Source organism: Lineus longissimus, chromosome 1, assembly GCF_910592395.1.
Source record: "Lineus longissimus chromosome 1, tnLinLong1.2, whole genome shotgun sequence".
NCBI lineage: Eukaryota > Metazoa > Nemertea > Pilidiophora > Heteronemertea > Lineidae > Lineus > Lineus longissimus.
The window spans coordinates 9402138-9429053 of record NC_088308.1 but is presented as its reverse complement, the minus strand read 5'-3'; the positions used below and the strand labels follow the sequence as shown (position 1 = coordinate 9429053).

Sequence of the window (26916 nt, the reverse complement as noted above, 5' to 3'; positions counted from 1 at the left end):
GTTCAAGGGTATTGCAATACAATGATGATGTATTGTGCTTGAGATTAACTAAGTGGAAAGCATAATTCTAAAGCCTAATCAATTTTAGTGCCTTCAACCGAGCTAGGAGAAAAGCGGTCGTCCCTTTGTTTAAAGTGATATGAAGCCTTCGTGGTGTCCTGGCGGTACAGTGACGTGTAAAAGTGAGAGTGCTTCACCATTACTTTTCCTAGTGCTCAAAGCAAGGCAATGCAGTGGGACTAAAATACTGAAAAGAAAGGAATATTTTCTTCTGCAAGTATCTTGAAATATATTTAGGGCAATCAAATTGCTTAACAAGTATCAGTGAAAGACCATAAAATCTCATACTGTCGTTTCGTCACTATTTCAGTAGCAACGAGCTATAACCCATGGATCGTGTTCACTTTGACTGTCGTTCTTCTCCTAACGGACTGCAAGGGCTCAATGATATGAACGGGGGCCCATCTAAATGAAGAACCGGATTGGAACATTTCATTTGCCCTGTGATATTTTTCATCTTTATGCTTAGCCATGTCTATATAAGCACGTGTGAAAATGTCATACCATCGAGACAAACTTACACTTGTCAAAATAATTTTGGACTGTGTTATTTTGATGTTTTCTTACATACATGTACATGTTCAATGTATTCTGAGAGACAATTCCAATTTCAAACTGTAAGCAACTGCTTCTCTATCAAAAACAGTGTTCAAATGTAATAATTGTGAAAATATGTTTTGTCTGATGAATGTATGATGTTATTGGAATGAGGTTTTTTTAAACAGATAAGATGAATGGTTCAATCATGATCAGAAACGTGCCATTTTAGAACGCATTCTCTAATCTAAAATATTGTAACAAATCCATCCAATTTCAAACTGTAAGCAACTGCTTCTCTATCAAAAACAGTGTTCAAATGTAATAATTGTGAAAATATGTTTTGTCTGATGAATGTATGATGTTATTGGAATGAGGTTTTTTTAAACAGATAAGATGAATGGTTCAATCATGATCAGAAACGTGCCATTTTAGAACGCATTCTCTAATCTAAAATATTGTTACAAATCCGTCCCATGCTTAACTTTAAAAAAACCTTTTAACTCTTTAACCTTTAAAGGCCAATTTTATGACCTCCTGAATTTTGAGGGAGCCGCGTACGTAACAGAAAAGGAACTGGCAAGTCTGTGCATACAGACAGATTATCCGCTGATAAGTGGCGTAGTGGTTTAGTGGTACCGGTGTAACAGTTACAAATGCCCCCCTGGAAAAAGTGTCCAGCCCTATTGTATTATGCAATATGGTTCTATAGAGACCCTGACCGTCAATAGCTCAGAGATTGAAGCGCACAATAGAATCCTTTGTTTCCCTGGCATTCTATCCTAGGACATTTTAAACTTCTACACCGGGCTTATAATCAGGAGGTCATGGACTAAACATAGTTAGTGATATTGGCAATGATTGTTGGCCGAGATGTTTCGCTATCCTATTCCGAGAATGATCCACCAATGACGTCATCAAGTTTGGGCATGGAATCCGGAATCCGATTTCGGCCTTCACTCGTTTGCCCATCCGTAATTCAGATTCAGATTCAGATTTATTGGAAGAAACAATTGCGGAAAATGCACCCTTTTCACAATAAACTGAGACAAGCAATAGCAAGCGGAAATGTGCTGATAAACTGCAGAACGACGCCTGAAGCGGACGGTCAAAACATAAAAACCCCGGCGTGAAAACTCTGCAACAGCATCCATGGATTTTTGAGTTACACCATTCCGGTAATTCAGCACTCGTTTGTGAACTTCCGATCGAATGCGACCAAGAACTGTTCTCGTGTGAGAGGTTCTCTGACGGGATAGCGAAACATCATAATTATATAATGCATAACGAGCGGTTGACGAAACATCCACTCAATGAGACTGGCATCTTGCTTGAGTAGATTGTATGTACTTTTTGCATCAACGAACACCTGAGTTGGGATGCCCCCAGTGAATTGAGATGAGTTGGGATGTCCCCGTGGAAAAGACGATCATCTAGTCCGTCACTTCTTTTCCCTGTTGATGTACAGCGAATCCCGTTTGATATTTTTTTCCGCTTTAACTCCACGCACCAGTCGGAGGACAAATCCGTACTGTAATAATGAGGATGTAAGGTTGCACGGTTGGTGGAGCGAGGTTTAAAGCAGCTGCGTAATAGCGATTAAGTACCAACAACAATTTGGAAGCGGACAATAAACAGTCATGTAGGGAAGCGGACCATAAAATCATGTAATTGCCGAGTCATTTCTTACCGGTGCTGAGGTATCGTTGTCTTAACTTTTTATGACCTTTCTGTTGAAACCAACTGTGCCCACTGTTGAATAACGTCCATCAGTTGGCCTCTCAGGGGTTCCGCACAAGACCTGGCTTGGCCTTTTGATCTTACACTTAGTAATCATGGAGAAATAGAGAAAAGAGAAGACCTGGACAAGTGCCTTGGGCTTTTCTGCTATGAAGCCGATCTGTGACTTGTGGCATTGATGACTATTATGCACTACATCTGTCTATTTTATCAAGTTTTACACTGAATAAAAAACAAATTTCTTTGCCAAATCATGCCTCTTATTACATGTAGTTCTTGTTCGTAATATTTTTACCATTATGGACAGCATAACTGGAGCGGCAGAGGCTGCATACAAGAGCTTTTTGAGCGCTTGAAACACCATTTTTAAAGCTTTAAAAAGCGGACAGAAATTTGCAATTCCTTTTGGGAGAAGAGAAAAACTCCTCAATGTGGTTGAACGTCTGAAAAATCTTGAAAGGTTTTTCGTTTTTCGTCCGTCCAAACACCTTTCAAGATTGCAAGTTGAGCCAGCCGATTCAAGCAGGGACGGATGACGTCATCAATGAATATAGTTCCGGTCAAGTGCAAGGAGATTGCACATGCGTGTCATGATAAATGAGTGCTAGCCCAATTTGCAGTACGTGTATATTATCCTGATTTACAGCTAAATCGGCATTTTTCCTTGTAAGCAATCAGAGGAACTATATAGCTCTTTGACAAGCCCAGCCACCGTTTTTACATGTACACGTTAACTTGACAGTGCCGCCTGCTACATCTCTTTCAAATTTACTACCAGCTTTTGAGCACTTCTTGGTGAACGGGTGTTCGCACTCACCAGCTACAGGAAAGAAAATAAAGAAAAGTCGATTATTAATTCCGCTTTTCTCATTCGGCGCATGTTCAGAATTGTGGTTGTTTTACTTTCATTGTAATCAATTACACCAGCAATATCAGTAGAAGTGCAGATTGGCTTCAAATACAGAAAGACACAGAAATCCATGTAATGCTCGGAGAAGTGATGAATTGGACTCAATCTCAATCCAGCGTCCAGGGTAACTTTTCGGTACCGGGTAATATTGGCTGGACGCAGCAAGGCCACGGAATCATGGGGTCAGTGAGGAGTTATAAAACGTCCATGAAGGGTTTTTGTAACAAAGGAAGGAGTCGACAGAGGTTCCGAGGGGTAGGAAGCTTCAGAAATATCAGCCCTTGTGCTATGGGGTATCCTGTGAGAAGTGAGATTTTCTTACCTTCTTAGCCATTTTAAAATGTTTTATCCTCATAATGAAAACGCCCGCGGACGAAATCAGGAGTAGCACACACATCGTGGGCATAAATTTTAGTCCGCGCATATACAAGTCAGAATACGCATACCCAGCTAATCTTTAAGGATGCAATTTCCTTTTTTCACATGGCATTCCAAATTTCTATGAACTCTGATATTTATTTTCGTGCAGAGCATGTACTCACTTTTACATTTCCCCGCCACAGTTCCGGTAGATACGTGTGTTATTGCAAGTACAATCAAAGCCACCAAAATGACAACTGACGCCTTCATTATTTCAAGTTTCAGATCTGAAATAAAAAACATAATGCCTTTTATTTGCTGAAGCTCGTTGACCTACTTTTCGAGGTCGAATTTGAATAGATAGGCCTACTACTCTGACATCATTCGGACTTCCTCTGGATTGCGGTTGCACTTTCAGGCATGATCTTTAGTTCACCTAAATTGCGGTAACGAAGACCAGCGCAGTGGTGTATAAACTACATTGACTTGTATAGAGTGCCTGATCGCGAGAAGATATACATATAGTAATTTTTAGATAAACACTATGTCTTTGGTCGATACCTATTAGGATGGGAAGTATCTCAGGTTGATAGAAAGGCCCAAATGCCTCCTGCGGCGGGACAGCCACGAAAAGCACACGAGGGTCAGTTCTGCAGGTAAGTGTCGCGCTTCTGAATTATAGGACCCACGTGTTCTGTGGTTCGCCGTCCGTAGGTTGCGAAAACTGCAAAATATTCATATTCTGTATTTCACGAAGAAATCAACCTACCTTCGCCAATGCCTTTCCAAATAATCGAACCGATACGGTGATTCTGTAGCCGTGTAACCTCGTATAAACTGGACGGACGGCTAAAGAAGACCTCTACTATTATAGCTAAAAGTTGTCAGACAATGAGTGCTTGGGATATTGGGACTCACGGTTTAATTGATGCGATTAGAGTCAAGAGGAGAGGAACACAAAGCCACAGGAATATTGTAAAGTAGTTTGACCGGCAACTTGAAGGTGAGTATGCCAAAATCGATACAGTAATGATAGGAGGTTCGTGCGTTATTGATAACTTTGTAAATACGTTAAAAGTAGTTCGACCTGCAACTTGAAGGTGAGAAGGCCTAAATTGTTACAGAGTTGTTATTGAGAGCTGCAACTTGTAGGTTTGTAGGGCAAGGAGTTTCGTGAGATATTTTAATTAATTAACTTGTAAAGCGTTGTCAGTAATGTTCAGCTACAGTAACAGTTCAAAAGAAAGGTATATACGAATACTGTTGAATGAAACCGTTTTCGCCCATGAAGCGCGTAGGAAGGTGCCACCTGTCTTGAAACATCTCGCCCACAGTGTGTTCGAACCAGGGCCCTCTTGGTCGGTAGCTTAGCGCCTTAGCCACTTATCGTATTGTGGTGATGATGATGTGTGCACAATTAACCTGACTTTGAAGAAGCAGAACAGGATGCCTCGGAATTTAGTTCTTACCCTCAGCACATTCGTTTTATTCTCTTCAAGTGGAATTGAGTGAAAAGGCCGTTATGAGCTCCATCTTTAGCCTGTCACTGCATAAAAGCCAGTCACTTTTGAGAAAAAGGCCAGTCATACTATTACGCAACTGTATGCATACAATGTGGATCCGCACAAAAATAAAGGTCTCAGCACGGAGGCCTCCTTCGGGTCCAGTCAGGATTAAAATCGGAACAGCGTGATATTTCAGTCTGTTTTTAAATTTTAAATTTTTTTGTGTTATTCAACGTCGGGTTTTACGAAGAATAGAATGCCCTTTTGATGATGTCATTGGTCCGTTAGGTGACTCGCGACAGTTTTACTTCTCTCTCAAAATTTCAAATGCAAATGGAACAAGGCCTATCCTCAAAATCACATGTGTCTGCCTCTGCTGTCAGGAATACGCAGAAGTTACACAGGTGAATTGTTGAGTATCTATTGTACAAAATGACAAAATGTCCATTAGGATCTCGGAAAAGCGGAGCGTAACGTAGCGCATCGGAGACGATTTCAAAACCGCCACACAACAGTTACATGATTGTACGAAAATCATTATCAGCGTAAGTGTGATGCAACATGTGGCAGCGCAGGCCAGTAAGCAAAATATCCTCCTGGCCACCTGAATGTCCCTTTAAAATTCATGAATCAGCAATCACGACAAAAATGGTTTATCGAGTTGTTCATAGAGGGTTGTGCTCCAATTAATGTGCACTTGTCCAGTATTCCATACACTTTGCCTTTGGTTGTTGAGCTAAGTAGGTTGAACAACCAATGGGACAATTTAGTTAAACCGTCAATGGAGTACGAGTATCCATTGTGATTGTATGTGTTCTCCTGCGTTGCTCCCCTTATCCTTTCCTATAATCACTGGATTCAGTCGCGGTCAATGGATGGGCATGCGGGAATGACCTTTGTTTGACGTATCCTTACGGCAGTGGTTACATCACTGCAGGGATAAGCAGTATTAGTGAAGGATTCGTCCCATGTGCCAGGAGATGGTGAACTCGAGGAATATTCGTTGACTTGTGTTTGTCGATATGAACACCAGAGGATTTCTCCTCGTGTTTTGTGCTTCGCTTCTTGGGATTCTATCTGGGGCTTTGGCTGGAACGGTAAGTTTGATATTCAAAATGATAAATGATTAATGAGATCAATTATCCAGGATAGGCTTTGAGCCGTCCTTCTAGCGCGGATTAGCCGGCCACGGTCGCTTCATGTTTGCCCCGTTATCATCATGGCTTATCGCTTTCTCACTTTAAATCACGTTATATTATGATATTGTTTTAACGAGGCATGCTTTTCATGTATGAAGACGAGTTTGATATTGGTGACATTACATTGTAGTTCACTCATGACATGAAACTTGTTGACACCAAATACATCTGTATTTCGAGCTTTTTCGTTCGAAAAAGGGTTGCGAAACCTGCCTCATACATGTATTTCACCATTTGGTGAACGCAATGGTAAGCCTAAGCAGAGCTCATCACCACTGTAATTATTGTCAAAACAACCCAATTAGTGGCGTGACCTTTCTATGATTTTTTCACAGTTTTCCCCGGAGTTTGCCACTATAGGTAAGTGTGGGCGTAAACAAGCGAACTTATAAGAAAGAACCATACAACAAAAGTATACAATGCACATGTACTTGTACATGGTTTTGTAATGGTATACAAACTCACGTTTTGATGACCCATTCCTAACTGTATCTCCAGTCCGGGCATGTGAAGTGATCAGTTTTTTTCACTCACCATCTGATTAGGAGCACGGAACGTCCCCGTCGTTTAATGCGACCAGCAAAGGGAGACACCCATGATGCAAATCGTCCCGACCCTCGTTGGCCCGGACTTCGTTATGCTATAATATTGGGTAGGCTACGGAAGGAGTATGTTACAGACCAAAATGGCGACAAATGGACCACTATCTTAGTTACCACGGACTTCATTCCGCTACATTTGCGTTTGTGTCGATGTATCCTGCTTCTATTTAGATATCTTACGGCCGGTAGATCAAGATTCATGATATCAGGGGAATTTTGTGATTGGCACAATGTACTAAGGAGCGACAGGTGGCCATGGACCGCCATCATTGACGAGTATGGCTCACCACAGCCTGTCATAGTTCTATTCTGAACGAATCAATGGCGGAAAAGATACCATTGGTTGACACTCTGCCCTCTGAACACCATGGGCGCCACGCTGGCCCAACTCGAATAATTCAACAATTCCAGGCCCGTATCTTATGGTGGTTTATAGGCAGATAACATGTCGGTGTTCGCCTGCACGGATACCACCAAAATTAGTAGGCCTTTAGCTTATGTCGTTCAGGGCACGGTTGTTCAAAAGCACAAAAGTCACGTTATCCCTAACAGTTGACGTCATCTCTTTCCGTCAAACCTGAAACATGACTGGATGGCTCACCGCACTACCGGGAATATATATATGTGCATTACGTCTGTCTCAAAATAGCGTAGGCCGGCACATAGACCGAACTGATTCAAGGGACTTAACTGCAAACCTGATTTTCCCCTGGAGGTGTCCTTCCCAGGTGTTGACAGTTTAAGGCGCGGTTCTCCAGAGATCCATGACCTGCAAAAACTTTGAAATATAAGTGGTCAGTGGACTCCTTTGTCAATGGGACACTCTATCCTAGGACATTAAGAACTGTTACACCGGCCACCACATAGGACTCGCGTCGGCATGATCTGTCGGCGGAAAGAGAGGGAACGCGATTTCTGCAGTAAGCAAATCTCACCGCAGGAGGACGCATGTATACATGCACGTCGATTTATCAAAGTGCATCCCGACACAAACACACTCTTTAAAGTTATCATTATGCAGTGTTCCAGTAACAACATGCGTCGTCTGCAAAATCTGATGTATCAATATCAAGCAAATAGTACTCATTCTCCTATCTTACATCTCTGATGTTTTTACAATGTTGTCTAGGATATAACGCCTTTTAAATTAGTTGGTATCTTTATCTTGGAGCCCAAGCGACGGTCTATCAATATTTTCATTATATTGGTATACATTTACTGACAAATTTATCAAAACATTGATAATTTATGATGTACATTCGTGGTAGACCTAAAATGTCTCAAGTTCCACGCGGTCACTGGCAAAGCGAAGTACAGATACTATAGAAATAAGTATAAGTTCTGGCCTGAATATATTGACACATGAATTTCTAGTGATCCTTCACATGCATGATGCTAGTGCAGCATCACAAAAAAACACCTTTCCAAAATCCTGTTTGGAAGGTTTCGCGAAATTCAGATTGATGCGTAATCAAACCATCCGCCAAAAAAATCATGGAACAGTAGATCAAGGGACCACCCTTCTTTTGAATTGGTACCAAAATGAATTTTGCTTTTGGTTTGGCTGCTCAACTCGATGGTCAAGGCCCCTTCCACAACTCTGAAAACCTTGCTACTCTGAGATGCAGGCGATTACAGGCAATTTGTACTCAGAATGCTTTCATGCTTGCCACATTGTTTGTTTGAATGGTCGAGAGGTGGACGGTGGGGGGGGGGGGGGGGCGATGCGGGGGGGGGGGCTGAAATCCATAATTTTAGAAGATATACATATATCGCTTATTGCACTCACACAAACAATCAGTGTGGTTTGTGTGCACTTTCGAATGGACATCCGTTATTCGGGAGCATGTTATCCATAACAATATCCATACATTTCAGTTTTGGCCGGAGTTCCTTTGAAAACTTTACAGGACACCAACTATGGGCGGTTATTACCGCAAATAAAGACAAACCAAAGCAAAGACACTTGTGTAGCATATCAAGGACACGTAGATTGATACTCCTGGGCGGTTATTACCGCAAATAAAGACAAACCAAAGCAAAGACACTTGTGTAGCATATCAAGGACACGTAGATTGATACTCCTATGTGTGCCACATCAAAGACATCTGGACCATACACCACATCAAAGATAACGATGCGAAGTCAACAGGCGGCGCCACCGTCTTGGGAAAAGTAAAAACGATTTCGACAACTATAGGTTTTTGTTGATATAAGCGACTATTTTTATTTTATAATCATTTTTTTCTCGCAGTGAAATTTTTATTAATTGATTCAACTTCAATAAGTTAAATGAGAAGAAAAATAAATATCTCGATTTTTTTCTTGACTTGAAAAAAAATATCTTGACTAGAAAAAAATCATTTCGACCAGAAAAAAATCATTTCGACTTTTTGAAGCAAACGGCTTGCCAAAGGAGAGAGGTGGCAAATAACAACAACGTCAACAGGCAGCGTACGGCCGCCAGCAATCTACAGTGGCGCCGCCTGTTGACTTCGCATCGTTATCTTTGACGTGGTGTATGGTCCAGATGTCTTTGATGTGGCACACATAGGAGTATCAATCTACGTGTCCTTGATATGCTACACAAGTGTCTTTGCTTTGGTTTGTCTTTATTTGCGGTAATAACCGCCCAGGAGTATCAATCTACGTGTCCTTGATATGCTACACAAGTGTCTTTGCTTTGGTTTGTCTTTATTTGCGGTAATAACCGCCCATAACCAACCTGGGTATATATCTAGATTACATCCCAAGAACTGCAATAGGCTACATCACGTTTCTCCTGCACTGCGACTGCAATTGTCTCTCAAATATCACCCACACAAGGTATCAGACGTGATGGAGTTTTCGCAGAGCAGTCGAAACGTCCACCCGTGAACACCTCTCCCATTGCTCGACATCGTGAACAGGAGCTCGAACAATGGGATAGGCGTTCGCGTTGGCATTTCGGGGGCTTCGCGAAAACTCACTATTACTTCGTCATCCACCCGAAATTACTTCTATCGTCGCCAGTTCTTGCTCTTTTCTAGGAACATGACAAACTGTAACCCACTATCTTCAACCTTGGAACTACCCGTTGTTCCGTCTATTGTTTTAATCGACTTGTCGGATGAAATTACGAGTAATCTATGAGTATATTTCAAGACTCTGCTCCTGAGGCGTCATCATTGCTACTTGTCCCGGTAGTGCTAGATGTTGTATGGTCACTGTTTAAAAATACATTTAAGCCCGCGCGATATTAGGTGGTATGCCCGTAAAAATCGTCAAGGAAGGTCAATGGACCATCGTTTTACATCCAAAGTTAAAACTGGTGCTGGGTTGTAAGGCAGATACGGGCTAGCGGCTGGTAGCCTGCGAGAAGATGCAAGAAGATGCAGGCCTATATAATCACGGCACACGGCCTACAATCACTATGTTTGAAAATATGTCTGACCTCTTCAGAAAGACCGAGGCCAATTTTGTTCCCCATTACAATCGGAAATTATCCTTACGAAATTAGGCCAATTAATCTGCGACGATGTGTAGAAATATTGGTACTGGTCGTGGTATATGACTGAAGTATCGATATCTAACGGGCAGATTTTTGTAATGTCATTTGAGGATGCCATCGGCGGAATAATGAGGCACTTTGAAAACTTTTGACTGTTAGTAGGCATACTATTATTATCAGCAGTGTATTGACAAACTATTATTCTCTTGTAGTTGTCGAAACAGAGTAGGCCGTTGGCCAAACCAAAAGAGGCTTGTTTTGAATCCGCATTTTGGGGGCAGAGTAATGATCTAGATAAGTGAGGCGCATGCTTGCTTCACAAAAAACCACGTTCCCGCAAAAATAGTTGCTCCTTAAACTGATATAATGATTTTAGTTGACAAATTGCCTTCTAGGTGACAGGACTGAAAAAGCAGGTTTGGCCACCTAGGAGTAAAATCGATGAACTAAAATAACTACATTTAGCATTGTATATCCTCGTGATTAATGTCATTATGTCCGGCTAAAGTGCAGCTATTTTTGTGATCACCTAATTTATCATGATCAGAGCATTTTGACTTTGCACCCGCAATGTTGTCACGAATTACAGCCTTTTGGACTTTGGTGGACCGAGAGGCAGTCACGCCAAAGTGGGGCTCAAGAGTGGATTAACAGCTTTTTGACCTTGTCTAGCCTGAATCCGTTTGAAGAACAGAGGAAGACATGACAAAGAGAACATTCAGAATTTAGTAACCCGCTTTCGGTAAAAATGGCTCGTTTGCAACCAGTTTTTTTTTGTTCATTAGTGTTTGCCTGATGCGAGTCCCCAGTGAAGGTGTCAAAAACCGTCGATCTGTCTGATCAGTATTCGGCAACAAATTATTTACCCAGGGAGAGTAATTGCCTGGGCCCAATCGCTCAAAACCAGTTTTGTCACTACGATGGCGTTAATTTAAGGGCTTAATTAAAGGAGATAACGCTTAGTTTAGTTAACGCCAGCGTTAGTGACAAAAGTTGTTTTGAACAACCAGGCCCTGCTGACTACCTCTTGTTGCACCGCCGGAGAATTAAGGAAGCTTGCCTTTGGTTTAGGCTATGCAGTGAAAGATATGTTCATATATTCGAATTAGAAGTAGGCCTATACGTATGTATCCTAGGCTCTCTATGCTCACATATTATCATTAAGTAAACGTAACTTAACCTCGTAGGAACGTTGGAGTATTTGGATTGCGATGCTGTAGACATGTCACTGTCATATTAGACACACAAAATATTGACAGAGAGTTGTTTGAGAAGACACGACATGTGGCTTTGGCACAGTGCACAAGGAATGCGCTGCAAGACCGATGTCGGCAACGCAAAGACATCCGACCCATTGTGTCCTCGTCCCGAGTAAGTCATCAATAATAGACAACCCGAGGGAATTGTCCTGATTGCATCAGGAGAGTCCAAAATATCTTGAACTACAAAAATATCCCCTGCGGTTCATGAAAACAAGCCTTCTCCTTGGCTGGCTAAGAAAAGACTAGCCTTTTACAGACCTTGCGAGGTGACAAGAAAGACGGCGTCACAACAAACCTCAGGTCAACTTGGAACGGAACACGATAGACTAACAACTCCGCAGGGTACTTGGACAATCAGAGACGTCAAGAAAATGAGCACTTACGTAAACCATAAATCCGCTGTAGGCCAATGATCAGTTTTTGAGTGGTATTACTGAAGGAAGTTTATCAACCATATTTATACAGGGTGGTCCACAAAAAGGTGTGCAATTATAACTTCCTATTTTTTTGTAGATATTGTACTTCTGCCAGGGGTGGGGTAGTGTTATGCATTTTAACGGTAAAAATACTTTTGTTAAACACTTTTTCCTTTATGTTTGGTTTTCGGAATGTTTATTTTTTCCACGTTTTTGACTCTTCTGTTCAGTGACGAGGCACATTATCGACTTGGTTTCTATATACCATATACCTTAATCCGTCAGAATACAATAGGGCCGGACACTTTTTCCAGGGGGACATTTTTTTAGATTTACACCTGCTCTTATTAATTTACACTGCCGTGACAGTATCGTCTCTTTAGTATAGAGATGATGGAAAAAAATGCTGAGATGGTTAATTTGACTTACAAGTTAAGAAGCTGGAGTGGGGGGTGTTGATAGATTGCATTTTTATTTTACCCTTAAACTTTTGCTTGTTTTAAATGTTAATGATCGAACCAATGAAACGTGTGATTAAGAATAAACAGTTTGTTAGGGCTGTCGGAGTGACGCTTAATAATTTTAACATCAGCGCCCGTCGACTTTGAGGTCCCGGGTTCGATTCCCAGTCGATCCTAGTATACTCAAGTGATAGAGAAGGCGACTCTCTTCGATAGCGTTCCTCCCACCTCCTCCCACTTTACGTTACGAATCGCCCATTGTTGTTTTTAGAGCTAATAATGTGCTTGTTGACGCTCAGCTTTCAATTCAATATTTGTTTATCGATTCATTATTGTGATAACTTATCACGAGTTGATAACTCGGTGGTGTAATGCATAGTGTCTGCCATCCGTCAAAGTACGTTGTACGGGACGGAATGGATAGCAACGTCTTGATTCAATGCTTTGCCAGAAAGCATGATGTGGTGTGAGAACGATGTCAGATCCTGGGTTTTCATACTTGATTATTATCTGGTGATTTCATTGAAGGTTTTAGCCGACACTAACCATATAGGTCGCCGGATATCCTTATGACGACTTTCCGGCCGCATGTTGGTCAGAACAAAACTGGAGCAATTTGTCTAGCTCGCTGTTCGAGTGAGTATCCTTCTCAGAAAATATTGTTATTCTTACAACTATCATAACGTCATGAATTAGACCGGCCATGCCCTTCCCACTACCTCGTAGCCCCGGCGGACTAATCATGGATGACATGACGCGGGCGAACCATTCTTCACAGCTGCCACTAGTCCGTCTTGCATTATTCGGCCGGCAGATTATCTTGGTTACCTACTTCATAGCCCCTCCCCACGCTCACTCACTTCGCCAAGAAAAAAGAATGGCCGCATCTTTCCAATGACTCTGTATTCCTTCCCCACATCTCAAATCAGGGGAAAGGGAATATGCAAATAGCCATGCAATCGTCGGCTGGTGTTTCCCAGATCAGAAAGTTACCGAAACAATCGTAGTGCTCGGAGCGTTTTCCTGTGATGCTGTGTTAAAGATGCACGTATAAAGTTCGAAACTCAAATAATTTTGTCAAGTCAGTCAATAGATAATAATACGATGGGACATGCAGGTGTAACAACAAGACTCAACAATGAGATATCAGTATAAAGTCGTGACACTTGATGGCGGATAAGAACGTGAACGTGACTTGGACAAAGAGAATAGTCGGAGGGGTCAGCCGTGGCAGTACAGCGAACAGTTCACTATGACTGGTAGCATGCGTATCAGTAGAGACTTGAGGATAGATGTTCACCGCCGGTAGGTCGGCATGGACTGGTAGTGTCTATAGTTTAGAATATGGAGGGTGCGAATATGAAAAAGTGTTGGTCAAATCCTCACTAGAGAATTAAGACAGCCACTTTTAAGTCAGCTAGGCCACCCGAGGACATGACGGTATTGTGTAGGCCATCGTTTAACTACACACGTGGAATTTTGTCCGATTCATATTCTAAGATGTTTTCCCTGCTCGAGAGTTTTTTTTACGTCAGTGTAGGTTAGCGCTAGCGCGAACCAGAAGGTCAGGAGACTGGCAACCAATTGAATACAATATCGGCATATTTGCTAAAAGTACGTTTTAATTGAAAATTTCTGCCTCTGGAAAATGGAGAATTCTCAATCGCACTCTCACATTTTATCTAAAAATCATATATCAATCAGCAAACAGTTTCCGTAAGGTATATTGGCCTTCTTCAGATCTACAGTGTACCAAATAATGCACTAGGCCTTTTGTGAACCAACCCAATGAAAATGTCCGTTCTGGACGGTAAATTTTGAATGAATTTCCTGGTGGGCGTCATATTTCCTCCACCACATGTCAATACATATTGCTAACTATATAAATGTATATCGGAAGAAGTGTCTTGTCTTCGTAAGAATAATGCTACTCTTGACAAAAGGAAAATCGTGAACGCACACACGACGGAAACGGGTCTCGGTTCGCAGTTTCGGCGATTGTAACTACACTGCGTGGCCAACTTTACTTCACACTTACAATTCTTAAAGTGGTCTTACCTTGGTGAAGCATGACGAACCACCCCTCCCCCCCGTCCTTGGAAAAATGGTCAAAATTGTTGAAACACTTTCTCCATATTCAGGATATGCCAGCGAGGCAAGTTGGGAAGTCTGCCTAATCTCGACAAGCTGGGGTGTTGGTTCTCCAGCGTCCCTTTATGCAAGTATCAATTCGTTTCTTGTACCCCCCCCCCCCCTCCTCAAGGGTAGTTAAGCTATCACCACTAATATTTGCCGATGCTTGAGTAGTATTTATTTTTCCTTTAGTGAAAATTTGGCGAAGCTGGAAAGAATAAGGATGCTAATGTGTCGATGTCTTGTCGAACATACAGCCTTACCCAGTAAAATTAGTCCGGTTACTATATATGATGGTGATAACTGATATATTGTTGATGGTGATGTCTTGACGAAAGAAAAAGTAGCATTGGTGAAAAAAGGGTGATGCTTGAGGCTTAAGATGTCGTTATAGGGTGATAAGGTGTCGTACCCTTGAGGAGGGGGGGGGGGGTACAAGACACGAATTGATACTTGCATTAATAGTTCGAAGCGTTGTTCGCATGGTTGCTACAGTTTACACTACTATCATATGTATCCCTTCATAGTAGGTCGGGTCACCCATATAAGTCATAAAAAGCTTAATCGCGTATATCATAATCAGATTGCTTCAGCAATCTTCCTAGTTTCAAAATACAACTAGGACATCATTACAGTCATTGGGGAGGTTTTGAATCTGTTACTTGGTTCGTATACTAATAATGAATTTAACTGGTGAATCAGATTGAGCACGAGGGATTTAGATATGTGTGCATGCGTACAGTTGCTATACATAACAATCCAATGGCGACGATGTTTGTTACCTTAGGCTGGACAAGTGTAATGCTGCCTATGCATAGCCAATATAAAGACGTACCAGAGTCCGTAGTATTGACAATACTGCATAATACTGCATAACAAACGATATCAGTTGACTTTTTTTGCGGTGTAGAAGTAGAAGATGTCCCCCGGAAAAAGTATCCGGCCCTATAATTTTTTGACGGATTATGGTAAATGCATATGGTTCTAGAGGCCACGACCGTTCGAACTATGCGCTTGTAGAATCCTTTGTTCCCGTGCATTCTATCCTAGGACACTTCAACTTCTACACTGGCATGTAGGCATTTAGCACTTGCGCTTGAACACAGTGATATGTGTATGTCTCAGCTCATGGCACTGTTACAAAAGGATGGAGGAGACAAGTCGATCGTAGCTACAAAAGAGTCTGCATTTGTTAATTGGTCGAGCAGTGGGCCGCCTATTTTAGGACCACACCATTAGAACGAACATGCAATCTCACGATACTGAGCACAGATTTCTGCTGAATGAAGACCCGCTGAACTGGTGTTACTTATAGCCACAGATCATCACCTATTCTCTGGAGGAATCTTCCCATCGACCCCTTGGCATATCTGATCATATCTAAGATTTTCTGGGACAGGGGGTTGAACTTTGTGAAACATGAATAGTATTATGCCCGAGGCAATCCATACAACCTTCTAAAATTACCCAGACAGCTCAAATATTATCTTCCTTTGGTACTCTCTATTCAATCATGGGTGGTATACCCGCAACCGCTTTTCCAAATATTGGTGTAAAGACGTCTGCGCGTGAACGTCCATGACCCTTTCCTGAAAACTTTGAGTCTTATCATTTCCGACATGACACTCATTTGATTGAAAGTCCATTGCATGATTCAGACGCCTTTTCGACCCATACTTCACACTTCTACAAAAGAAACAAATGAACACCCAAGCTTTTTAAAAAACTTCGACATGTAACCTACACAATCATTTGAAAGACCCAGATCTGCCAACTAGAGATAAAGCATGAACATCTTGTTGTCTGGCTCCTGCGTTAGATATCTTGTTAACCCATATATAATATCATCAAACATACATGTTCGGTTGCGATGTAAAAGAGAGGTCTTCACTTAACGCTAAATGAAATCACATAATTATTGGAGTCGATTTTTGTTTACCTCTTTTCAACGTCTGTAGTTTCTGTATCTGTTGGAGGGTGGACAATTTTGTACACTACACTCATGAGTTGATTAGGCTCAAAGTGTTATGAAACGTCTGTGAGTCCTCCTAATTTATTGATCACCCATCGTATGTGACTAACTCAGTTTTCACAAAATTGGCACTCGGCAATCCCCCACCCCTCGTCTTGCACTATCCTCTTCGAATGTTCTGTGTCCATCAATGAGTGCCGTGCTTACTTGATGCAGAGGAGGATCGAGACGCTGTTTCCTGGAGATTTGATATTTCATCTGACGATTATCAGATCCACATAAGAAAATTCCACACCCAGTGGGTTCGTAAGAAATGGAGACTACAACTCTAGGCAGACCACATGAACAAACTGGAGAGAGGAACAACAGGTTGCCATCTTCCGACTGAGTGCTTGTCACTGCCGCCGCAGCAGCTGGGCCTCTGTATATGCGAAAGCTGAAAAGCTTTAATTTAAAAACGACTCGGTCTTGCATCAGATCTCAAAGGATATTTTTACTCCGAATCGAACAGCGCTGCGACTCTGAATTTTTGTTTGTTCATTATTTGTCCTTATTTATTTTCAGCAGCCGAGTGACGTCACAAAACCATGTCCTCTTGAAAGTCTCGATGCCGAATTCTTCATAACATGGGGGGCCTGGTCCCCCTGCAACCGGAAATGCAAGCAACAGCGCAGCCGGAAGTGCAAAGACTCTACAGTGTGTCAAAATATGATACAGAGAGAACGTAGAAAATGCTATAAACCTAACTGTGATGATATTGACAAACGATCCAAAAATAGACGTAAAAAATCACAGACGCAAAGTCAAAAGCTTTATGGTCAGTTTGTTTATGACTTAATGTATTCAAAATGGTCAGACTGGTCGCCATGTTTACGATCATGTCAGAAGCGGAGGATACGAGAATGTGATATTCCCGCATTGTGCAGGGACACGGTTTTGATACAAGTTCGGCGGTGCTTCGCCGGAACAAAGTGCGCCAAGAGCAATTACAATGCGGATGCGGATACGGATGTGGATACATCTGATGGTGGGGATGAGGTGACGCGAAAGCCGACGCCTCCTCCAGATAGTCAGGAAAAAGACGAGGATTACAAAACGGATACTGACTACAACGGTAGGTCAAATACATGGGTTTTACGACCAACCAGATGAGAAATCGAGAAACAATTAATGGATTAACAAAAAAAGTAAACTATTATTCTTAGATAAGACGTACCAAAGAGCCTACACCCATTATACTTTTCCTCGTACTGTTGTTTAATCGGTATCTTGGCTATTTGGGGGCAGGCCAAAGAGTACAATATCTATTGTTCTTTTCATGCAGGAATGTTTCTCTCTTAAGTACATGTCATAGTGTAAAAATATAAATATTGATACGGTCATGCGCATACAAATATCGTGCTACTTTGCTCGTGAACTGACCCGCGGCACCAGACTAAAGAGTTGCAGACAATTATCATGATTGTGAGTGCTCCCCTTCATATATAATTTATTCAAATTTGGGGCAGATTGCAGCCAATTGCACTGCTTTCAGTCAATTGATATGCAAATCTGCTCAAAGTCGACCTATTGTAAATTATTACCAGAAGATGATTGTGAGAGAGTTTCGCAGGGAATTAAAGCCCCTGCCCTTAACTTTGACCCCTCAATAAGAGTAGCACATAATTAGCTTAGCTTATAATATCGTTATTACCGAGATGCTATAGACTTCTTCACTCCATGAATTCATCAGCTCCAACAACAATTCATGCGCTCCAGAACTGCATACTGAAACCGAGACACCGAGAGACTGGCCACAAGGCCAAACGGTACATCATGGGGACAAAGTTCCGAGGATCAAGGCAATAACAACAGACGACATCCAAGTTTATTAGAAACATAGACCTCTGGTATAGCCATAAAAAGAAAATCATGTTATAAGATTATCTTCATAATCTTTTCAGAAGACTATGAGGAAGAAGGGACAGCAACTACAGTTGACCAGTCAGGAGAATCTCTCGACAAGCTGGAGGACCGCTGTGGTCTTAGACCGAGCCTTCCCACACTAAGAATCGTGGGGGGCAGGGATGCAAGGAAGGGCAGTTGGCCTTGGCAGGTAAGCAAGATTATGGGTGAGAAAAATCGTACATTTAATAGGGTGGTTGAGATCAGGGACTTATCACGGATCCTTATAGTATACGGTTAGAAATGTACACGAAATTCGTCCTCTTTTTATGGCGTTTTAACCTCCCTATTATTATTTAACCTGTACCAATCGTTCTATTTGGGAGTTTTCGCAAATCTCCCGAAACGCCAATTGTTCGATCTCCTGATAACTATGTCGGTCAATACCACTGCTCAGGGTGCCCAGTCCGTTCCTGAAAATGCAGGTCGCAATCGTGGTGCTCTAACGAATTGAACGATATTGGGTTGCATCCCGATTGGGAGCCGATTTGCATCCCGATTGCAGCCGCGTTGGGTACTAGTGGCTCGGAATGGAAATGTCCAGGTTGTAGACGCGCTTTACGCAGCTTATTTGAGTTCTGCTGAAAGGTATCAGCTTAGACTGGGGAATAAATGTAAAGCGCTTTGAAATTGTTTTACATTGTACATGTTATAAAGCGCTGCTGTATACATGTTTGAACTTACAACAACTTGCATTTATTGTTCTGTATGTTGTGTCCTTGGCCGTGTAATGACAAGCAATTTTTGGTCCTGAAGCGTTTTCTGTTTGTTGATCAGTTTGACTCATAATATCAATATTTGTGACTTACATTTCTATGCATTGCACATACATCAAAACATAATCAGACATGACGAAGGAGTATACATGATATCAATAGACACATGAAGCGCCTAGTTACAATGTTTAGCAGTTGACTTCCCATCGTTTGGACAATTCATTCTGCATTTCTCATATATATTGCTTTTATATTTGGATGCTTAATTAAACTTCGATAACCTGAGCCAGCCCAGTGACACAGATCTATGAATACCCTACCTTTGTGTTGCGGGGCATCGTGTATGTGGAGAGACGGGAACCCGGGGCTGTCAAAACGGCGGTTAAATCATAGCAGGCGTAAATGGCATTGTCTGATATTTTGATAGCCTCTTTAGCTTCGAATGTACAGGGTGTTAATTAACAGGACTGCTACTTTTAAAGTTGAGTATATCCTTTCATCCCTTTACAGATTACCCTCTTCAAAATATTTAACACTTATTGAAAACAATTTGAAAAAGAAGCGATATGACATTTACAATGTAGCAATAAGTTGGCGCAACTGACGTTGAATATCAATGCTTCTATTTTGTATCAATGGAGAAGATTTAATTTCGAAAGAATTGATTTTAAAACTAGCCGTATTCTTAATTAATACCATGCACGTAAGTATCTGGCGTACGAGAACTGAATCGGTGCAGTGACCAGTTCAAAAATCCGTCTTACAATGTGCCTTGGTCGTGGACTTGACGACATGTGCACAGCGCCAGACCGCGGTAAGCCTTTCCTTCCGTGCTAGTCAGTCTAATTTTCGATGGAGAACAAGAACTAGGAAGCGACTGTTTATTGAGAGCAAGGAGTAGAACGCAGTTATTAGAGGGATAGGTCGTCCTCGCAATACGCACGAACCCGGACTCTTTTTCAAAGCGATGAATAGTCCGCCAATTGAACCAGACTTGACGCTCCCAACCCTGTGCAAGTTTAATGCAGTACCCTTTCGGCTATTTTTGTTAGAAGAGGGTATCTTTAGTACAACTGTCAAAGAATTTGGTCCAATTTAGGATCAGTTAATCAAAAGCTTGAGGGAATTAGGAATTTAACAACACACGGCTTGTGGTTATTTATATTATCAGAGCATTGTGTCCTGAGATAGATTACCAGCATTCCAATTGGCGGATAAGTAAACTGATTTATTTTCTCATGAAAGCAAGAATGTCCCGCAAGCTGTAGTTGTTTGCACTTGGCTGTGCCTTTCGATAAATAATAAAAACAGTGAAACGCAGGAAAACGAATGAAAACACCAATATCTCTCGAATCTTGGAGTCGTAACCCAGCCAAACAATTAATCGACAGCTTTCACAACCTCAATAACAAACGACAAAGTACGAAGTGCGAATGCCTCTCAGTGGCCTTACCAAATCTCGCTACTACCAACAGTTTGGTACTACCTGTACCGAGTGATGCCAGTATATCATGCAGGAACCAAACAAAAAGAGAGTCATGGTTATTGCCATCCCGTACCTCATGGTCTAATACCCCTTTGAATGTAGCCGGAGTTTGAATCTTCCTCGGTAAGATGCAAATACGTTTGGTGGTCAAGATGGCTATTACCAACAATGGTCTCTATAAAAATTACACGTACATACAATGTATTACAATAGACGCTCCGTATCAATGTGTCATACTCATTGCACAGATATTCATCATCGTCTTTTACCCTAGATTTTGGTTATCACTGCTATATATGTCGTCTCGCTGTCCGTCTTCGTCGTAGGTTAGAAGAATTGATGCATTAATATACACTACTCTCTTCTTTGCCATCAACTCGAGAGGAACCATCCTGTTTTGACTGCAGTTATCTTTAAACTTAAAAGATGGAGTGAGCGAGAATAACTAAATGTTTTGTTGAAAAGTTACAACCAGAGCCCCATTTACTACTTCAAGTGAAGTATTTATTCTCTCCACCTATAGTTTAATCATACTACATTTTTCATGATCGTACTCTTTGTGGAAATGTAATGTACATGTTGTCCTAACTCCCATCGTTTTTTTATTCTAGGTTGCAATCATGACCCGTTGGAAGGAGCAGTACTGTGGCGGCACCCTGGTTGCCCCTCAGTGGGTCCTAACTGCTGCCCACTGCGTTATTAGAAAGGGCAGAAAGAGACGGGTCATTCTCAGGGTGGGCGAGCACGACTTTGGCGAATACGAAGGAGTGGAGGAAGACTTTCGCCCGGGAAAAGATTTTGTTCACCCGCACTACGACCTGGACACCATCGATAGTGATATAGCACTCGTTAAGTTAAAGAAACCGGTGAAGGTAAGCTGTGATGAATAAAGTATATTATAAAAGTTGTACTTTCAAGGTATAGCCTTGAGATGGTGTTGTGATTTCAAGGTATAGCATTGAGATGGTGTTGTGATTTCAAGGTCTTGCCTTGAGATGGAGTTGTAATTTCAAGGTTTAGCCTTAAGATGGAGTTGTAATTTCAAGGTTTAGGCTTGAGATGGAGTTGTATTTTAAAGGTACTATAGCCTTGAGATGGAGTTGTGATTTAAAGGTTTAGCCTGGAGATGGAGTTGTAATTTGAAGGTATAGCCTTCAGATGGAATTGTATTTTAAAGGTACTATAGCCTTGAGATGGAGTTGTAATTTCAAGGTTTAGCCTTGAGATGGAGTTGTAATTTAAAGGTATAGCATGGAGATGGAATTGTAATTTCAAGGTATACCGGTCACCTTGATATTCAACACACAACAAAAGCTACATCTGACGGTCAAATTATGAACTATTTACGCTTTGTAACCGATGTTGGAGTGATGAATGTCCCTGGAAAGAATGTCCAGGGAATAGAAGGTTCTATGCGCTTTTATTGCTGAGATGTTGACAATAGAGCCAAACTCTTTTTCCACGGAGGCCATTTTCTTCTTCTACATCGACCTAAACTTCGAAAATTGAAACTAACCATTCCTTAATCTCAACCAAATTACTGATTTTTCGGAGCCACAGGCGCCATCTTGCAGACCAACAGCACACTGAAATTTACCATTCCACCCACTGTAGGGATCTAAGTTATCCTATTCACTGTTTCGCCACGAGGGGGTGTTTGCTGAAAACGGAAAAATAACAATTTCTACTACATGTATACACAACTCAATGCCCCACTATCAAGTATCCGGTAAACTGGCATGTCATCACTCCACCATTCACACTTAATTGACAAACTTAAGCAGATCTCCTTTATGAAAATGTATACTCAAAAATGCATTCCGTAACAACATTATACTTACTCTTCAACTTAAACCCACTTCAAATTAGTTTGGGTATCAGGTGCAGCTACATTGTAAATATGTCTATTGCTAACATCGGGATCCGCATTCTTCCCTGCTCAATGTGCGAATTCTAGCGGGACACGAGGTGCAAAGAGATATTAGACCAAGTTTAGGAAGTCCATGCAACAATAGCTCATATCGAAATGCCATGCACGAGATAAAAATGCATTAAGTGCTTGTGTGCTTGAAACTTCAGAGGAACTTGTTCCAATAGCATTCCGCGAAGTTACTATTTATAGCTCATAAGGTCATTTGCATAATATATTGATGACGTTTTAGTCACGTGACAGTCGGACATCGACACTTACTTCTACGCATTTGAGCTTATTTCAAAGTCAATTATCTTTGACCCTGCATTGTTTTTAACATGAATGATACCATAGAGTCAGAGAGAGAAATATTCAGAACAATTATGTAGTATTTCCAACACTCGGACGTGTTCCAGGTTGAATCTAACTGCCCTCGTTAGAAAGCCTGAATCCATTACGAAACCGCATGTTTGTCCGACATTGCCTGTAATTCAGCGATGGGGAAATAGAGGGCAGCAGCTGCAGTGACATCATCTTCGCGGAATGCTATTTAGTTACATGCGTTTTTCTGTGCCATCTACATGTATAGACACTCCTCTTTTTAATATTGTCGAGTGTGTTGCTCTTACATATACAAATGGGATTTTACCATTCTTTCATGAAATTTATCTTAACAGGGAAATTAAATTCTTCCACTTTAACTTTGGTGTCATTGCTCCGGTTTATAATTACACCTGAACGTGACAACTCAAATCATCAGCATGCAAATGTAACGTCTTTGACTAGCGACCTGACTCAATTTCAACCAACGAAAGGTTGCTGGCCAGTGTAGCATTGGAAAATGTCCCCCTGGAAAAATTGTCAGGCCCCATTGTAGTCTGAAGGATTATGATAAATGGTTCTAATAAGACCACTGTCAATGCTATTAACCCCAGTCAGAGATTAAAGGCGCACAATAGAATCTTGTCTTCCCTGTACATTCTATCTGAGTTCATTTCAAACTTTTTCACCGGGTTGGATTTTTGCCGGCGGGTAGACGCTTCCATGATTGACAAAACATTTTAGTTTTGGCCCGGGGATGAAAAAAACGTCGTCATGTCACTAAGTGCCATATTTTCTTCAATATTTTTATATGTGATAACTGCCGAGAAAAAAATGTGCATCATAATGAGTTACTGCATTCCGAGTCAAATCGGTTGCGTATTTGGCATTCGTTTGTAAAATAATGGTTCTTTTTCATTTTTGTTACAAATACATGAAGAATGTAGATGGCATTTAAATGGATGTTTACATGCTGTTAAATCAGCTTTGGAATGGACTACGACCTTAGAGTAATGCGCGTTTTTTCGAAAATTGGTGATCGAATATAATTTTGATTCATTATATATACACGTACTCATAATTCTTCTCACAGTTTTACCGCTTTCTTTTTCTTTCAGCTGGGCAAAAACATCGACTTGGCCTGCGTCCCTCGTGATGGCGATAATCTCAAAACCCACACGCTGTGCTACACGGTGGGATGGGGTAAGATGAAAAACACCCACATCTACGGCACAGACGTCCTTCAAGAGGCAAAGGTGCCATTGGTTGGCCGACGGGCGTGTCAGGATGCATTTGAGTTTAAAATAACGGTGAATCAAATGTGTGCGGGAAAGAAAGAGGGCGGGATAGACACATGTTCCGGTGACAGCGGCGGCCCTCTACTGTGTAAAATGAAAAGGAATGGCCGTGATCGCTGGTTTGTTTACGGTGTGACGAGTTTCGGGGAGGGATGTGGTGAAAAGGGCAAATATGGCATATACGTCAGGGTGACAAACTTTGCCGATTGGATTAGGAAGACAATTGCTGACAACAGTTAGAGATGTGGCACCATCTTTTGGACGCTGGATCAATTAGTGCGACCAGACGCTGTATTAATGATTCATTGCTGTTTAAAATGAACGTGTACTTTGTACATGTGCATATGCCATTTATAGGGTATGTCCTTTCAAGCAGATGCTTGTTTTGTTCTCATTATATTTCAATCATGCGTCGATAGTAGGGAAGGTTCGCAAAATCTCAAGCATTAGTCGACGGATTACGAATTATGAACTTACCTTTTAGTTTCAAGACAACCCGCGTTCACCATTGCTGGCAGCTATTAAGCCGATTTTCTATATTTCTTGATTCATGAGATTCGCGGGGACCTCCTCAATAAATATATTTGCCTTTCTGACACTGCATTGACTAACATGGCCATGATTCAGAGCTACATGTATGCACGCAAATGCACTTTATCACTGACGATGTAATCATGGTGTGGATGCTGATAAAAATCGTATTTCCAATATGTTTAAAAAATGTGATTGTACATTCTACTGTGTTTTGATAGGGTGTGGCCAGGAATCGCTGCACAGTCAGAACGAGGATTTTTCTGGGTTCGGGAATTGGATGATTTATTTCAAAGACTTTTGCAGAGAGTCCATCGTAATGTCTCTGCGACAATATGTTGCTAATGGTGCAGCTGGAAAACCCTGGCCTGGCTCAGAATACCACATGTTCTGAGTAACACTCTTTCCGCCTGTTCTGGGATTTGCCTTGCTTTGATTACGACCACACCTCAACAGCTTGGTTTACTCTTTCCTCTGTAAGATGTACATTTTCTTGCTATATGTACTTTAACAGCAAAATGATCATCGAATGTTTCTATGAAAACAGTTAACGAATTGTTGTAAATTCTGAAAATGCATGTAATGAAAGAGAGTAATAAAACTTGTAAATAAATTTTACTTTGTCAGTGTTATTTTGAGTTCACTGACAAAATTAACGAATGTCGAGCCAAGATTGAAATGCTGACCCCATTTCACTCCACTGAATATCAAGCTGACGTTTGCGCAGATGACGTCACGACAATGATTTTGGAATGATGCTGGCGGGAAATAAAATCTGCAGACATATACAAGACGTCTAAAGTATTCAGGTAGTTTTTACGGTGGCCTATAGAGGACATGCGTTTATTTTCAATATATTAGAATATTTTTCTTTTTACAATGCGTTTTTTTTCTCTCGAATTACAACCGCCGTCGGATTTATTTCTCACCGCCGAAAAAATATTCCCACCGCCGGGTTAAAAATAATAATTCCCACCACCGCCAAGGAAAATAATATCCACCGCGGTGGAAAATAATATCCACAGCGGTGAAAATTAATATCCACGGCGGTGGAAATAATATCCACCGCGGTGGAAATTAATACATTGTATCCACGGCGGTGGAAATAATATCCACCGCGGTGGGAAATAATATCCACCCGGTGTCAATAACGAATTAGCTCCCGCTCCGATCTTTCTTATGTTGTTACTCTCCTTGACCTGATACTAGTCCAGCCACAATCGTGGTTGTAAACATATTATTTCCACCGCGGTGGATATTATTTCCACCGTGGTGGATATTATTTTCCACCGCGGTGGATATTATTTTCCTTGGCGGTTGTGGGAATTATTATTTTTAACCCGGCGGTGGGAATTATCTTTTCAGCGGTGAGAAATAAATCCGACGGCGGTTGTAATTCGAGAGAAAAAAAAGCATTGTAAAAAAAAATTCTATTATATTGAAAATAAACGCATGTCCTCTATGGGCCACCGTAAGTTTTGGCTTCATGAAATGTCATAAAAGGTTATTCCAGGGATAAAAAAACACGAAGTCGCGTACAAGCAGAAAATTAGAAGACGCAAATTTCGATTCTGACATTATTCTGACATCATTCCGCAAATAGCAAGTTCTCATACATTTGTATTGCAAGAATGACGTCAGAATGATACACAAATCTTGACGTTAGAATTAATGATGTCGGCCTGACATGTGTTTATTTGCCTCGTTTGCTTTCTTAGGCCCGACCGAATTACATGAGGGTTGTGTCGTCAATTACTGTGCGGATTCAGTTCACTCGCACGAGCCAAATAAAACGAGCCAAACTCAACCAGCAAAAAAAGCGTTTTTAATCTGAAATCAAAAATATCAAGTTACCATGTAATATTCATTGCTGTGTTAAGCATGTTTATGGCATATAACAAGTTATATCACTCTCATAGTCCAAATCAATTTGATTCATGTATTTACTCGATCGTTTATTTTTTCGTCTTTAAAACTGGAAACGAGCTAAATTTTATGAAGTGGGTCTACGTGGAAAATATTCCATTTTTATTTCTGGCAAATATAAACCTCGCGCTTGCA

General features: G+C 41.3%; 2 protein-coding genes and 1 long non-coding RNA gene across 6 annotated transcripts in view; 2 read left to right on the top strand and 1 right to left on the bottom strand.

The window, feature by feature from the left end:
• Positions 1-2553, top strand: part of LOC135498955 (uncharacterized) — a 48788-nt gene extending 46235 nt beyond the window's left edge. The window contains exon 10 of one of the 2 annotated variants that reach the window (XM_064789527.1): positions 374-2553. In XM_064789527.1, coding sequence (XP_064645597.1) covers positions 374-453 — 80 coding nt within the window. In that variant the 3' untranslated portion in view covers positions 454-2553. Of the gene's footprint in view, positions 1-370 lie in introns of both variants that reach the window. The other variant, XM_064789516.1, reaches the window with a different exon arrangement.
• Positions 2554-2899: 346 nt separating this feature from the next.
• Positions 2900-4466, bottom strand: LOC135493873 (uncharacterized). Its single transcript, XR_010448316.1, has 3 exons — positions 4377-4466; positions 3790-3894; positions 2900-3157 (listed from the first exon to the last, which is right to left on the bottom strand). It is a non-coding gene; the product is annotated as an uncharacterized LOC135493873 (long non-coding RNA).
• Positions 4467-5844: 1378 nt separating this feature from the next.
• LOC135487966 (coagulation factor IX-like) lies at positions 5845-25468 on the top strand. 3 transcript variants are annotated; one of them, XM_064772298.1, is made up of 5 exons: positions 5845-6209; positions 17215-17761; positions 18591-18742; positions 21405-21665; positions 24145-25468. In XM_064772298.1, the coding sequence occupies exons 1-5, from the start codon at positions 6135-6137 to the stop codon at positions 24562-24564; spliced, it is 1455 nt and encodes a 484-aa protein (XP_064628368.1). In that variant the 5' UTR covers positions 5845-6134; the 3' UTR covers positions 24565-25468. The 3 variants fall into 3 exon arrangements, with proteins under 3 accessions (XP_064628368.1, XP_064628376.1, XP_064628360.1); XM_064772306.1 differs by having other exon boundaries at positions 17212-17761; positions 18594-18742; XM_064772290.1 differs by having other exon boundaries at positions 17212-17761.
• Positions 25469-26916: the final 1448 nt, after the last annotated feature.